This window comes from Siniperca chuatsi, linkage group LG23 (assembly GCF_020085105.1).
Source record: "Siniperca chuatsi isolate FFG_IHB_CAS linkage group LG23, ASM2008510v1, whole genome shotgun sequence".
Classification (NCBI taxonomy): domain Eukaryota; kingdom Metazoa; phylum Chordata; class Actinopteri; order Centrarchiformes; family Sinipercidae; genus Siniperca; species Siniperca chuatsi.
In genome coordinates, this window is record NC_058064.1 from 8,414,473 (window position 1) to 8,429,988 (window position 15,516).

General features: G+C 39.1%; 1 protein-coding gene across 9 annotated transcripts; it reads left to right on the forward strand.

Annotated features, from left to right (window-relative positions):
- The first annotated feature begins 479 nt into the window (after window positions 1-479).
- Window positions 480-15,479, forward strand: impdh1b (IMP (inosine 5'-monophosphate) dehydrogenase 1b). Of its 9 annotated transcripts, none has more exons than XM_044185760.1 (17): window positions 480-636; window positions 2,875-2,973; window positions 3,136-3,216; window positions 6,977-7,025; window positions 8,680-8,781; window positions 8,896-8,970; window positions 9,281-9,286; window positions 9,535-9,741; window positions 9,848-9,935; window positions 10,026-10,225; window positions 10,704-10,794; window positions 10,963-11,058; window positions 11,673-11,816; window positions 12,033-12,177; window positions 12,278-12,421; window positions 12,508-12,591; window positions 13,376-15,479. In XM_044185760.1, exons 2-17 carry the CDS (start codon window positions 2,876-2,878, stop codon window positions 13,395-13,397), a joined length of 1,632 nt encoding a protein of 543 aa, XP_044041695.1. In that variant the 5' UTR covers window positions 480-636; window position 2,875; the 3' UTR covers window positions 13,398-15,479. The 9 variants fall into 9 exon arrangements, with proteins under 9 accessions (XP_044041695.1, XP_044041698.1, XP_044041700.1 ...); XM_044185763.1 differs by having other exon boundaries at window positions 3,139-3,216; XM_044185758.1 differs by having other exon boundaries at window positions 512-744.
- The last annotated feature ends 37 nt before the right edge of the window (window positions 15,480-15,516 follow it).

Genomic DNA, 15,516 nt, shown 5'->3' on the forward strand with positions numbered 1-15,516 from the left:
TATTTTAATGTTGCTTATTTTAACTACACATACTGTTGGTTGAATCTATGGCAATGCAATCCTAATCTAAAAATATATAATTAAGACTTAATATGTGTAGTGGAGTAAAAAGTACAATATTTCCCCTCTGAAACTGTAGTGGAAGGATGAAGAAGCATTATGGAAGCAATCAAGTAAAGTACCTCAAAACTGTACCTAAGTACAGCACAGTAGCTTTCCACCTCTGCCAAAGCAGCTTTTAAAATTACCAATGCTAAAGTGATTTTAAAAAATGAAAGTTGGGGACCCTCTTAACTCTAATAACGTACCTAACTGGTGTCCAAGCATGGTCTATTGACATTGGACTGGCATCTCTGATAAACAGGTCTGTCAGCAGTTCAATACTAAAACTTTGACGTGAACCACTCTTATTGAACCCCTTCCGCCCTACTATGGTCCTGAATTTCACAGTAGCAAAACGCAGAGGGTTAAACACGCCTCTGTGAGGAGAGGGGATGTGACGCTCACGCTGCTAGTACATAACACCAACACGCACTGTCTGCAGCGAGAGGCAATCATTTCTGATTCACATTACTGCTGACCCCTACTCTCTTGGAGCCACGAACGGCCAATATTTCATCGAGTGTGTTCTTCGAGGTAGACTGAATTACTGCGTCTATCTTTTTTTTTTTAGCCTGACTTCTGTGTAAATTAACAGCTGGAAAGTTGCTTCCCTTTTGTCAACGTGGGCATCAGTTCCATGAGGTAACCATTAGCTAGCTAACGTTAGCCTTACTCGGTCTAGGTAAACATTATTGGAGTTTACGCTAACTAAGAAGCTATATAGTTTAAAACACATTGATGCCTGTTTAAGGGTGGAGAAACTAGCTTTAAAGTCTCGGGAGCGTTTTCCGTAGGTGAAGCCAAAATAATCACGCCGCTATTGCTAAATGCTAACGGTTGCGCGCGCCCACATGTCTGAGGGTTCGTGGTCTGGACGCAGCTCATGTCAGGTCTGCCAAAAGTTCAGTCTTCTGCGCATTAGTGGATTATTAACACATCTAGACCAGTTGGGACAGTTTTATAGTAGCGTCAATTGGGTAGAGTTTTCCTACTTAGCGTTATTTACGCTGATATAAAGGTAAAGAGGTAAAGTTAAATTGTAACGTTAGCGACATGTAGCTAGTATCTGAACGTTATAAAAACAACTGATGGCTTAAATGAGATAAAACGCGTAAATTAGGTAACTAACGTTTGTGCTTGTGGATTATTTTTGTCAAACTTACACGAGGTATTTTAACTTGCCTGTTAATTTAGCATGTAACGTTGAGTTAGTTAGCTGAATCGCTGATTGTTATAACAGTATCTCCAATCCTCCTAACTGTTTGCTAACATAACAGGTATTATAACTCTAACGTTAGGCCAATAGTGTTAACGGTCAAACCTGTTGTTGTGGTGACTAACTACATAAACAGATATTTATGTAGTGTTTCGTGTGATTAAAATATAAACTAATGCATTTCATTGAACGGTAACGTTACTACTGCTGGTACTTACGTTAACTAAAAGTACATCACCTCTCCTTCGCATTACTGAAAATGTTAGATGGTTATGCCAGCAATAATAACCTGCATGTACGATGCACGCCCGTGCTGTTGGCATGAAGCCCGACTTGCGCTTAAAGGCAACACCAAACTCTCTTAAAAACACTGCCAACATAGTGTTGCCTCTGTTCTCAATATGGCGTTATATATGGTAGAAAAAGATTTTACTTAAAATAGTGTATACAAGGAGCCACTCTTCAATTCGGTATGCATTGAACTCTCAAAACCTCAGTTATTGTAATAATAAAATGTCAACTTTTACTGTTGGTTTAGCTACCCGTTATTCCCACATTATTCCTCTAAAATAACGTTACATTTAGGTTTGCTAGGCTGTAATGGGTGGTGACTAAAAATGTAATCCAATCCTAAAAAGGACATTTTGTTAAGTGCTGCTTGGTTGATATGTTTCCAAAACACAGTGATGGTTAGCCAGGTATGGACTGAGAGATGTGGGGGGCTAACATGGATACTAGCATGGATAATGCTGTAACAGGGATGCTGCGTTGCCGCTTTACTGTATAAACAACAAAGAGAGGGCTAAAGTAACTCTAGCATATGTTAACTACGGGTGTGCAGTGCAAGGAGCTAATGTTTGCTAGCTGCTGATAATGTAACGTTAATGTAGGTCACCAGGCCAGTAACAAGCCTTTACCGTTGAAGTCGAGACAGTAACATTTTGAGGATATTGTGTTCTTTGGACACCGTTTCAATGAATATTAAAATCGAAAGTGTGTAGTAGTGGTTCAGTTAACGTTACATGTTAGTTGGTCACCCGGTCATATTTTGCTTCACACGAGGTCGTGTTGGGACTAGCTACTGCACTGTTATCATTTGCCCTATATTCTCCAATTTATGTTTTGAAAGTAATAACGGTCTTAATATTTTAGATGCAGAGACAGAAAATTACAGTAGGATTTTTATAGTGACGTATTACGTGTTTGTGGTACTTGATGTGTGACCTTAATGTTAAGGAACGGTTTTACTTCCTTGGATGTCGCTGCAGTAGTCACAAAAACAATGTGTACAACATTGTTACAAGTTTATTATTGGATTAATAATGGCTTGTTTTTGCAAGCAGAGGAAACGGTTGCATCTTGTACCTGACTAAAGGCTGGCTGGGGGATGTTGATGTTGCTATGGTTATGTCTTCCTGTGAGAAGGTCGCTAAAGCTCTGCCTGCAAAGTGGATATCCACTGTTCTTGCAGAGCATCATTTTCTGTCTTTAGCTAAACATCTTAATCTTTTGGGCTGCACAGTTGATTGAAGTTGCCTTTCCTTATCATTTGGCAGCATGGCGGATTACTTAATCAGTGGTGGTACAGGCTACGTCCCTGAAGATGGACTCTCAGCTCAGCAGCTCTTCTCGATTGGAGATGGCCTTACATACAAGTAAGTTTCCCTGCATCACAAAATTTGTTTGTCCGAAAATCTTAGTCAAGTAATGAAATTCATTCAAAGTAAGGTCTCCTAATTTTAAAATCGCACCTTCGCGCAATGGTGGTTGACATGTACGCAGCAGTGCTTTGTAATGGCCAACACATTTTGAACCAGCAGATCTGACCAACAGTGCGTTGTCTCCGATGGTCATACGGCTGAAGAGCTATGCTCTAAAGGAGATGGGTTGACTTACAAGTGAGTAAAACAGTCCTCTTCAAACTGTTTTGAAACTGTGCTGTTAAAAATCCTGTCTCTCCAAATAGTTAATTCATAAGGAGGAAGCAAATTACTGTCCTTTTTATAAAGCAATTTTACTTTGAGTGAAACAAACCATGCCAAATCTTAATCTGGTGTCATGAAAGTGCATGAATGCAGAAGATAAATGGAGGGCTTGTTGGAATGCTCAACCTGATCTTGGTCATGGGGATCAAATTTGCTTCCAGTGGACATAACTGCATTACTTACTTCAACTAACCATCACAGTGCACAACCTGTTCTGTGAATGCAGCATGCATGATAGAATAGCTCACGCCCTTTCTTACACATACTTTTCTTTGAGAAAACTACTAATTAAGCACTAATTTCTCACCTCTTACTTAACCTCACTCAGCTCTGGTAAGCGTTCTGGTGACAAATGAGAAATGCTTTGTATTTGAACTGATGCATTTTGAAATTATTTTCTTTTATTAATCCTTTTAATCACCCTTTTATTTTCTTAATCACGAATAACAAGAAGCAAAACATTTGTGCAACTCGCTTGTAGTGGTTGTTGGACACTGAGAAGCATGTAATTTCAATTTTATTTATATAGCACTAATTCATAACAAAGTTATGTCATTGCACTTTTCCTAGAGAGCAGGTCTCGACCGTACTCTTTATAATATTATTTACAGAGACCCAACAAATCCCAGACAGAACCACACTCAATGGTGGGCAGCCATCCGCCGCTGCCGTGTTAGGTTTTTTTTTTTTTGGGGGCACTATGCAAATACCACCTCGAATTTTTAAAATAGTAGTAATGTAATTGTAGTGTTAATATTAATAAATTAATAATAATAGAAATGATAGCTATAGGAATCCTTTTAACTTGGCGTTTTCTCTTCTAAAACTTTATCCTAGATCCATCAGTGCTTTACCTCTTGAATATGTTTGCCACAGGTCTTAACAATCACTACAATCAATGCTTAAGATGCCCTCTCAGCGTTCCCTGAAAGACCATTCCCTGAAAGACCATTAGTTAATGTATTATATATATATAATTGTTCACACTGCATCATCGTCTGCACAACAAAACTAAATTTCGATTTAAGTAATTCAAGTTTAGTTGGAAGGTTTTATCAACTGAAAATCCACCAATTCTTAGCTCTAATCATGCTACTCCTGCTTTACAGAAGCTAATTGAATAGAAAACATAATGGTGTTTTGAGTGTGTCCGCGTGTGATTGAATGACCTATCCAGACTGTAATAAAGTGCGTCACGACCAAAGGCAAGTTTGGCACATGATTGCCTGAATTGACATCATGTGGATTGCAGGAGGAATTGAGGTGGGTGGGGTTGGTTTGAGGATGAAAAAGTCTGCATCACTCTTTTCAAGCTATTTGTCCTCTGTCTCAAGCCCTTATAACTCCAGTATGACAAATATAGACAATAGTGTTAGGGTTTAAACTTCTATTGCAAGATTTCTTTGAAGCAGGTTTAACATTTCTGACTACTTTCCCTGTACATCTTTGATATGATTCTAAATACCCCCAATGACTTGATCAACATGAACACTAGTATATAAATAATATTTATATTAATATTAGTGCACTATCCACATTGCAGAAGCTGCCATTTTTGATAAAGGTAAAATGAATGACAAAACACCATTATAATGTAAGTGCTGCAGAGATGCCCCAGCCTATAAATCTTGTTCTCCAGATGTTGCTTGGTACAGACCCCAACAAATGTCACATCATAATGATTTTTTTATTATTATTATTTTTTTGTTTGTTTATTTATTTATTTATTTATTTCAGTGAAAATGAAAATTGTGATGCAAAAATTATCATTCCCACTAATCGGGAATCATATTGTAATATCTCTTTTTTTATTCATTTTTTTGTTGTTGTTGTTGTTGTTTACCATATCATGCAGCCCTACCTTGAACCAGTTGCAGAAATCATGTTAAGAGATGGGTGAAGGATATTATTTCTTAGCTGTTAACTAGACATTATGAGGCAAAGTGATGAACTGTATTTTATACACGTAGACACTGTAAAATACATCTACAAAAGATCCCTGTAATCAAGTTTAAAAGTCCCTCAAATGCCACATGCTTACCGATCAGACTGTACCACGTAGTGACCATAAAATCTGTCTTACCTTTTGAAAGCCATGGGCAAATTACTTGGCAAACCCAAAACTCCTCGTAAATACATTCCTGGTGTTAACTGCAGTATAATAATAGTATTATTGTCAGTGTCTTTTTTTTTTCTTTTTTTTTTCTTTCCACACAAACCAAATAAAGTGATGAGTCAGACATATAGATGTTACTCATTGAGATTTGCCCTTTTAAAGTTGCTGCTACATTTACAAAGCACTGGGTGCCATGCCCTCAGATGCTTTTGATATTTTTGGGCGTGGGCATACTATATTGTAAATTCTCTATTTATTTATTTATTTATTTATTTCCCCAGACAGGGATAGGCAACTGTACAAGCATGGTAAACCAGTTGTGGCCTTTCGTTTTGAAACACTCCCGCTCAGCCTCATGTCTTTGTCTGCATTAAACATTCAAATGAAAATCATAATAAGGCATCACCAACCCAGTGATTTTTCTTTACAATTCAAAGCCAACACAATGAACTCTGGTGTAGTCCTGACCCTGAGTCAGTACGTGCAGCCTGTGTGCTGCAACTGAGGTTTGTGGCTGCTGCTAAATGCTAGCAGATGTTTGATGGTTGATTTTTGTGGGTTTGGGGGCTCGAAAGTGAGAGGAAACAAACAGGACTCCTCCCTTGCAGTGTCCCATCTAGTGCGACTATTTCAGACCTTCCTTTTCCCCACCTACACTGAGGCAGCAGAGATCTGTTAGCAGGTCAGCTCTCTACCTTCACTTTCAGCTCCCATTCTCATTTAGACTTGGTTATGTCCACCTGTACTGCTCACCATTTACCTGTTTCACATATTCTCACTCTGTAGTTTCCCCTCCAGTTTTCTCTAACATCCACATAGCATACAAAGCGTCCGTTATTCCTCCATCTTTCCGTCTGTCCCCTGCCTGTTTTCACACCCGTCTGCAAAAACCACAAAATACATACAAACTCTGGTTGGAAAAAAAAAACACACCATTCCTGTGTCTAGCTCTTGCTCCCCCACTCATCTTGTTCAACCTCTCATTGTGTTTATACAGGCCAAGAGCTGAAAGAGGTCCACTGTAGCTTTTTACCAAGTATAAAAGACTCACCCAGCTACACTCGGTGTCTGTACTCAGCCACTATGCCACTTGGCAATATTCTGGGAACCATGAAGAGATCAACAATAGGTTGTAGGCTCTAAACTGTGGTGTTGTCCTATTTGAAATATTTTAACAGAAGGAAATGAGTAGAAAGACAAGACAATGTCTAACAAATACTGAATTCAAAGGTTCAATGAAGTTCTTAGATGAGATCACATCAATATCACTGTTTATGCAGTTATCGTTAAAACATCTTTTTCAATAGTACTCACATTTGATTGCTTTTCAGTTCACCTTGTTTACCGTGAACTACTCATAATGTAGGAAAACATTTATGGTGCTTTGCTTGGAGATATTTTGCAGAATTTATTACAAATGTTGGCTATTCATGTTGGTTTAAACATGAGGAACTCTTTTAGCTTTTGGTATTTTAATGCAGTATGTGTGGGCGCTTTAAACCTCACATCTTTAAGGTGCATCAGCCCCTTACTTTGCATTTTGTTTATGTCTTTCAGTGACTTCCTGATTTTACCTGGCTTCATCGACTTTACCTCAGATGAAGTGGTGAGTATGCATATGTGTGAAGGAAATATTTGAGAGTACAAAAGGGTGTGGTGTCACATCTGAGTAAAGACTGTCCTTGGTATTTTGAAGGACAAGCCAATCATTTCTTCAGTTTCTTCCACACCCCTTCATGATGATAAACGTACAACGTGGCAGTGTCAGCAGATAGACCATTCTTGGCAAAGCCACTTCCTAAACAATCAGCCTTATTACGGTGGAGTCTCTCTCTGGTGTGTGTGTGTGTGTGTGTGTGTGTGTCCCATTTGTTTAAACTAACTTCTGTACTCCAGACCTCAACTTTCATTTTTATAATCACAGCTTTTACAAAAATAGTCATGTTTTTGCCCATTTAAAACCATCTGCATCATTTCTTCTCTCCCTGCTGCCCTGCTATTTTTGCTGAATGTAGTCACCCACTGGCTGCTCCCTCACCCTTGTGTTTACATTTGTGTCTGCTTGGTTGCTCATCCACCACTCAGCAGATGACAGGAGAGTTAATCTCTGGGCTTTAGATGAAATCCCTCTATTCTGTTTCATGCATCTCAAAAGGTTTTAATTTAATTGATATCTCTAATCTCTCCTTAATGCCTTCAGAGTTAAAGAGAGCTCTCATTGCTGTGTGAAATGCTTGTCTGCCTCGCCATGTTGTCATGGGTTAGTTGTTTCCACAGAGTCTTGGTCTTGCCCTAGTTTTTCACTGGATAGTGAGCCTATTCAAGCTTGAATAACACAAATGCTTCCACATTTGGCCTCAGTCACAACATCGAATGGAGTAGTGTATGTTCACACAGCGACTCAGTAGATCGGACTGAAAATTGTAATATACTTTCTTGCATTTGTGCATTATGTTAGGTGTTAGAAACATGAAAAGGAGGCCACATGTGCATAGAGCTGTTGTGGGAAATTCTTCAGGCTTGTGATGTTCTTGATATTCTTTCCTAACTCTCAGTTGAATTTAGCAGGTTAGTGCAGTTGTGCTCTCTATGTGGAGAAGTGGTATTAGTTAATTTCTCTTACCTTCACTGTGAACCCCTGAGAAAAGCCTCCATAGTTTATGTCTGTCACAGATAAGGAGTAAAAGCTTGGACACCAGAGAACTCATTTGCTGGTTTCCCATGTGCTAGTATTGTCATTATTTTCCCACACACAGCTGAAGATAACAAAATCTGGTGCTGGCTGTTGTGGGAATCAGTAAGATGTTAGTTAAATGTTGCTCTTAGAGAGAGAGTAGTGTGGCTCATTTCCATTTTTTCAGACAGTGTCAGATGTCTGTCCCTGAGAGGACGGACCATGTTTTTGGTGGACCATGCATTTTGTTTGCAGACATCTCATATTACAGATGAACACTTGATAACAATGATAGGCTACAGCTAGAATTATGTACATTTATACTGTATAGTAGCTCTCGTAACATACACCAATTAAAAAAAAAAAAAAGTCTGAAATTGGCCTCATTGGCTTCCTGTCATTTGAGGTTATGTCCCTTTTTAGTGTCAATGAAACATTGAAAGGCATTAACCACTTGAAGACACAACTGTGCAGTATATTGTATCTGCCGAGTTTAGTCTGCCCCCTGGTGGTTTATTGTGCAAAAAAACAGAAACAAACTCCTCTGTGACATTGAAATGTGCATTCCCCTCTTTTTGTCTCTCAGGACCTTACATCGGCGCTGACCAGGAAGATCACGTTGAAGACCCCTCTCATTTCCTCCCCCATGGACACTGTCACAGAGTCAGCCATGGCGATTGCTATGGCGGTAAGGCACTGCTTTGCCAAAACTACTGAAATATTTAGAAAGAGCACTGGTTTTCATTAATTGCTTAATTCTAAAATCCACATATTACTACTTTTGAATTTTTGAATTTGGCAGCTAATGGGAGGCATTGGTATCATTCACCACAACTGCACACCAGAATTCCAAGCCAATGAGGTCCGCAAGGTTAAGGTAAAATAAGATTATCCTTCATATGTACAGAACTATTTTCAAAATCTTGTTTATGTTTTATGTTAAGCTATCTCAGCATTTTGTATTTAAGTCAAATGCTCACTAATCATGTTTGGTTTTCGTAGTATCAGTAGTAGAATCATTATTGTTGTTTTAACTGTCTTGTTGTTGTTGTTGTCGTCATCACTATTGCAGACTCGCATGCCCTTACACCCCACACATGTATACACACCATAAGGACTAAAGTACTAAACTTAACTCTCACATGAACCATACCCTTGACCTTTCTTGTTATCTTGTCCCTACATAGGTTATGGTAATTGTCTTCCGTGTGTGTGTGTTGTTGTTTTTCTTATTAATATTTAATTTATCGTTGAGTGTGTGTTTTGCCTATTAATATTAATTTGTTTTGTTTGTTACTGTTGTTCTTTTGTGTTTTGCGTAGCAATATTTATGTTTGTATGTCCTGTGTTTGGTTTTGCGCTGCTTTTGCTGCTATGCACTAATAAAGATAAATAAACAGTAGTAATAATTATATTTGGTTTGGTGTCTTTTGGTTTCCAGAGGTTTGAGCAGGGTTTTATCACTGACCCAGTTGTGATGAGTCCACGCCACACAGTTGGGGATGTGTTTGAGGCCAAAGTAAGACATGGATTCTCTGGAATACCTGTCACAGAGACAGGCAAAATGGGCAGCAAACTGGTGGGCATAGTCACCTCCAGAGATATCGACTTTCTTTCTGAAAAAGACCATGACAAACCTTTGGAGGAGGTGTGCATTTTTATGTTTTTAAGAAACATATGTCTGTCATTTTTAAAAATGTTTACATTACTCATTTGGTTATTTTTACATTGAAATTATGCTGGTTATCTCCAAGGCAATGACAAAGAGGGAGGAGTTGGTAGTGGCTCCAGCCGGTGTTACACTGAAGGAAGCCAATGATATTCTGCAGCGCAGTAAAAAGGGTGAATAAAAGTTCATGTGTGCCAGCAGCTTTTTCTAGTGGTCTCTCTCATGTAATTTAATAACCTCACTTTCACTTTCTCTGTAACCAGGCAAGCTTCCCATTGTAAATAATAATGATGAGCTGGTGGCCATTATTGCCAGGACAGATCTGAAGAAGAACAGAGACTACCCGCTGGCCTCCAAAGACTCACGCAAACAGCTGCTGTGTGGCGCTGCCATTGGCACCAGGGAGGACGACAAATACAGGCTGGACCTGTTAGTGCAGGCTGGGGTGGATGTCGTCGTACTGGTGGGTGTTTTGTGATGTTTGAATTGTGGTTGATGTTTATCTTACTATTGGTCTATCAGAAATGTGTGAGACTTGTTGGAACAGGGGTTGCTTAAAAATACATGAAACTGTTTATGATCAGTTCCTCTGATAAACAAGAAGTGTGGGAGTGTTGTGGAAGACCAGCAGTAGGACAGTGCATTATAACTGATACTTGGGGACAATGTAAAATAATAGAACCATGAATCAAACATGGTGGAAATTCCATGACCAAAATACTATAACTTGCTGGGAACTTTGTGTTTTTATATAATCAAGTTTATTTTATTATGTAAATCTGGAAATTGACCTCAAGCATTAATGTTAAAGTATTGTCTGAATATACAGTAAGTATGTGAAATGTCTTTTCTAATATGCACACGGTCTTACCTGTTAAGACTGCTGATTCTTCAGGTCCAATGGCCTTGAAACTAAATCATGAATGTTTTTGCATCTCCAGGACTCTTCGCAAGGCAACTCGGTGTATCAAATCAACATGATAAATTATATTAAACAGAAGTATCCTGAATTGCAAGTGGCTGGAGGAAATGGTGAGTTTGTTGAAGAAGGAAACACTTGAGTAAGCTGGTGTTGCTGCTGTTGTTGCCTCAATTAATTTAATTTGATTTGTACACATAGCAGCTTTCTTATAATGTCAACAAAATCTAAAAGTTTGGACACATTTACTGACCATTTTTATTCTTTTCCCTCACCTACAGTGGTTACAGCAGCCCAGGCCAAGAATCTGATCGATGCTGGTGTCGATGCTCTGAGAGTCGGCATGGGCTGCGGCTCCATCTGCATCACACAGGAAGGTACTCGGCCTTGTTTTTCAATGCCATCTCCTGAACATAGTTTGAACATATTTTCTCTTTCTCATTATCAGAGCACCAGAAAAGCAGAAATGGAATTTAATTTCATGTAGTTGGTTAATGTATAGCACTATGTTGATACCAAAAATTATGTTGAGACTATATAACTGCTAGCTGAGAATTTATACATCGGGAAACAGATAAATTAGGGTAAGCATAAATCTTAAACTGTATGTGCATGTCAGTCCCAGCTGTACCTGTTCTAAAGCTGGCTATGAGCTACAGTGAGAAGAAAAGGCTATCAGTTGCTAATGGAAACAAATACCCTGAGACCACTCCTAGTTGTCATGGTGATCTGCCAAGGCCCTATTCTGGGTTGCCATGGGGACCGGCCTCTCCTGCTCAGACTGGGTCACATTCACCAACAAGAACAGAAGGTGTTTCATCAAAAGGGCATGAACCTAATTATGTCATAATATCTCTGTTAGCAGTGAAATATAGCTGCTTTGTATTTTATAAGCTGATTTCTGTTTGTCCCAAGGTCTGATCTGACTTACCTGTTTCCTACCATACTCATTTCCATGGCAGTCATGTTAGATATTTTTTCTACCTTCTAGTCATGGCATGTGGGCGGCCTCAGGGGACCTCGGTGTACAAGGTAGCAGAGTACGCCAGGCGTTTCGGTGTGCCAGTCATTGCTGACGGTGGCATTCAGACTGTGGGCCATGTGGTGAAGGCTCTGTCTCTTGGAGCATCGACTGGTGAGATTTCAAAGATTATCACATACAGAATGTTGTAACATTGTGGGGGAGAAAAAAGGCCTTATCTAATCATCATATTTCATACAGCTTGTTAATCTTAGAAGAATCCAGTCTTAATAACAATAAAGCTGTTTATCACAGCAGGGATAGATTGGACAGGAGGTTAGATTGGGTAATACAAGAACACAGATAAGTCTTTCCTGTCTCCCACTCCAGTTATGATGGGCTCGTTGCTAGCGGCAACCACTGAGGCTCCAGGAGAGTACTTCTTCTCAGACGGTGTGCGGCTGAAAAAGTACCGTGGAATGGGCTCCCTGGACGCTATGGAGAAGAGCACCAGCAGCCAGAAACGCTATTTTAGGTACGTGGGAGGCCTAAAGTAGTGCAAAGCCAAATTCCATGAGCAGCTATTACAATGCTGGGATTCCATTGGAGGAATATTGATCGATGTCTTTCCGCAGTGAGGGCGACAAGGTGAAGGTAGCCCAAGGTGTGTCAGGCTCTGTCCAGGACAAGGGCTCCATCCACAAGTTTGTACCTTACCTGATAGCTGGTATCCAGCACGGCTGCCAGGACATCGGGGCAAAGAGTCTGTCTGTCCTCCGGTGAGTAGTGTGTGAATTACTGGTCATAATACAGATTTTAACTTTTTTATGTCGATTATATTTTACAATGTTTCTATCTTCCTCAGTTCCATGATGTACTCTGGAGAGCTGAAGTTTGAAAAGAGGACCATGTCTGCACAGATGGAGGGAGGAGTTCATGGGCTCCACTCGTAAGTGAACATAAAAACGTCTTTGCTGCATTAAATCATACATTTGGATACTTGCCATAACACTTGTGTGTAGAGTACACTTTATTCTGCAACAATCTGTTGTTTCACTGGCCAGAAATATTAGACTTTATTTTGTCCTCCTGTAGGGATTGTGCACAAAAGAATGATGACTTATTATCAGTTACAAAAAAAACAACCATCCTCCTTTTTAAAAGGAAATTGGACTGAATTGTAGAGGTAGAAACAATGTGTCTGTTTTCATAGTGAGAACAGGTTATGTCATCTGCCAGTCCCAGAAGCAGGAATGGGAACTCTGAACTGTGGTTTCTTTGTTGACTCTTCATAGATTTTATCATTACATTGCTAAGAAACAGCTTAACTTCAATATTACTGTACTTCTTCTTGGGTGTTGAATATGCAATGGAAAATAAACCTGTTCTATAGTTGCAAGAAAGAAGGGACAATGCAGCAAAGGGTAATTGTGTTTTCAATTCCCATTATTAGCTTAACTAGCAGCCAGATTAGAATATCTTTCTAGCTTTATCAAAAAGGACACATGCTAGTTTCTCTCCTGTTACTCCAGTTTTTACTCTTGGTCCCCAGACTTTGTACCTGCATGTCCCATAGTGACTCTTGTGCAAATGCAATTTAGCACTTTTCTGCCAAATGCATTCAGAAAACATGTAACTGGAAGATGCTTTTGCATTTAGCGTAGTTGTAGGTGCAATACTCATTTATATTAGAGCAAGCGCTGATTTCCTTTAAATTTTTCTCTCCTCCACAGTTACGAGAAGCGGCTTTACTGAACGGGTGGATGGAGTGCAGATCAGCAGTGCACGTGGCATGCCCAATCTAACACTTACCAAATGTAATTGCCACTTCTGCTAGAAATGCACACCACTCACTCTACACCCTGTCTGTCCTTCCCTACATCATATCCACCGTTACACTCGCTCTGATCCAAGCCAGCTGCTCTGGGGAGAAAAGAGGCATCGTAGCGAAATGAAAATCTTCAAACTGACACCCGACCCTCAGAACACCTGGGATTTTGCACTCAAGAAGCGGCGCATCAGGGTTTTCAGAATGACTTACACAACTGTATCTTGAGTATGCAGCTGATCCCAATTTTGGGTGCGTGTTGATAGTAGTGAGAGAATGAACTGTGCGTGTTTGGTGAATTAAATATAGTGTCTGAATGTGCGCTATAGTATAAAAGGTGTTGGGACAAAAAGTGAAGGTGCACTGTGTTTATTTGTTCTGTTAATATTGGGGAGTCTAAAGCAGCCGTGGTGCAGATCCCATCATCATCTTTTTTTGGGATCACGCTTACCAGCACACTCCCTGTCAGAAGCCTCTCACATCCCAGTTCTTAAACACACTAGTATGTACGTGCAGAAAACAAGACAAAACACTTGTCTATGTGCAGTGAGTCGTATCATGGCAATCTTTCTTTATTTTGCATTTTAAGTCATCAGAGGTATAAGCTACTTAATGAACAGTAGCTGCTTATTTGTCAGCACATATTGTTTACTTTCTGTATTGTAGATCCTGACGTACAAGATATTGGCCATGGCATTTATCATGTCAACTTTGTGTCCTCCAGTGTCCCCTACAATCAGTAGACAGAACCCAGACCCGCAGGTTTACCACTGTGGACATTCATTTTCCCTTCAGAAACATCTTGAGCCAAATAATCAGTTTCTCATCTCAATGCAGTGTTCATATGTTGAGCATGGAAGGGACCAAAAGCTGAAGATCAGGTATGTTTAAAAGGAAAAAAAAAACTAAAATATATCAAATCAATCCAAAATAGTTCGTGATGAGGAGAATGAGAATTTCTCTGCCTGTAATTTGAGTACTTTGGATAAAACAAACTTTATATTAAACCTGTATAGTCTTGGGGGCTTTGAATTGCGCATGAGCAAGTGTTTTTGATATGCATGTTTGTTTTTTCACGAAGCCAAACATGGCTATATTTATATTCAACTTTATTGTAATTTGCATACATACTGCCAAGTGTATTTAAACTTTCTGACACGTATTCTTTTGTGACTTCAAAACCAAAATTGGCGCAACAAGTTGCTTGTTACCTTATTTGTTCATTCCTGCGTTCTTACAGTGTGGCATAGGTTCTCTTTGATAAGTTTATTTTATTTGTTTCTTTTTGCCAGAGAAATGCCTTGAAACGGGGATGGATAAAGGCTGCAGATGACAGCTAAGAGAAAATGTATAATGCTACACACCCTCTCACTTCCTTTTCTGACTTTGGAAACAGTATCGCTGTGTTATCGTTCAGCTTGATGTCCTTTTGGACAGATGTACATTTTTTTTAAATAAAATGTCCCAGATTGTAAGAATTGAGTTGTTTACTGTAACGTGCTAATATATTTTACCCTACTCAGGGTTCACTTCAGTAACAAAAGCGTTGCAATTGGACAAATTTGTAAATGTATATGAAAATATATAGAGAAATGTATACCTATATTCAATTGGAAATGAAGGCTGCTTGTTTTCAGTTTCTCATCTAAAGAGAATTCAGGTTTTTAAAATGTCTCATTTGTAAAGTACTGAGTCCTGTTAGTCCATCTAAAAAGCACAAATGTGGTGTTAAGTGAAATATTAGTTTTACAGGTTTGTTTTTGTGTTGTACTTTTTTATGGTTTCTGCTTCAGTATATTGCAACAATAAAGCAGCAGCCAGAACACAGTGGTAGCTTCTTTAATCATCAACCATAACAATAAGCAAGAGCTTTTTAGATGGATGGAAAATACTCTGTATTAGGTATATATATTCGTTAGGGGTTTTTGAGGAATATCACTTCAAAACATGTTTACAGTAAAACACTCATGGTTCAATATGGTAAAGAAGAATAAATAAATAAAACTGTGTATGGACTACTGTCTTTTTGAACATAAGTTGCAAAGT

Bases quoted from the DNA above. Each gene is read 5' to 3' on its own strand.
- impdh1b (XM_044185758.1), top strand. The intron at 3,217-6,976 runs GTGAGTAAAACA...TATGTCTTTCAG, and splicing joins GGAGATGGGTTGACTTACAA to TGACTTCCTGATTTTACCTG. The intron at 12,592-13,375 runs GTAAGTGAACAT...TCTCCTCCACAG, and splicing joins GGAGTTCATGGGCTCCACTC to TTACGAGAAGCGGCTTTACT.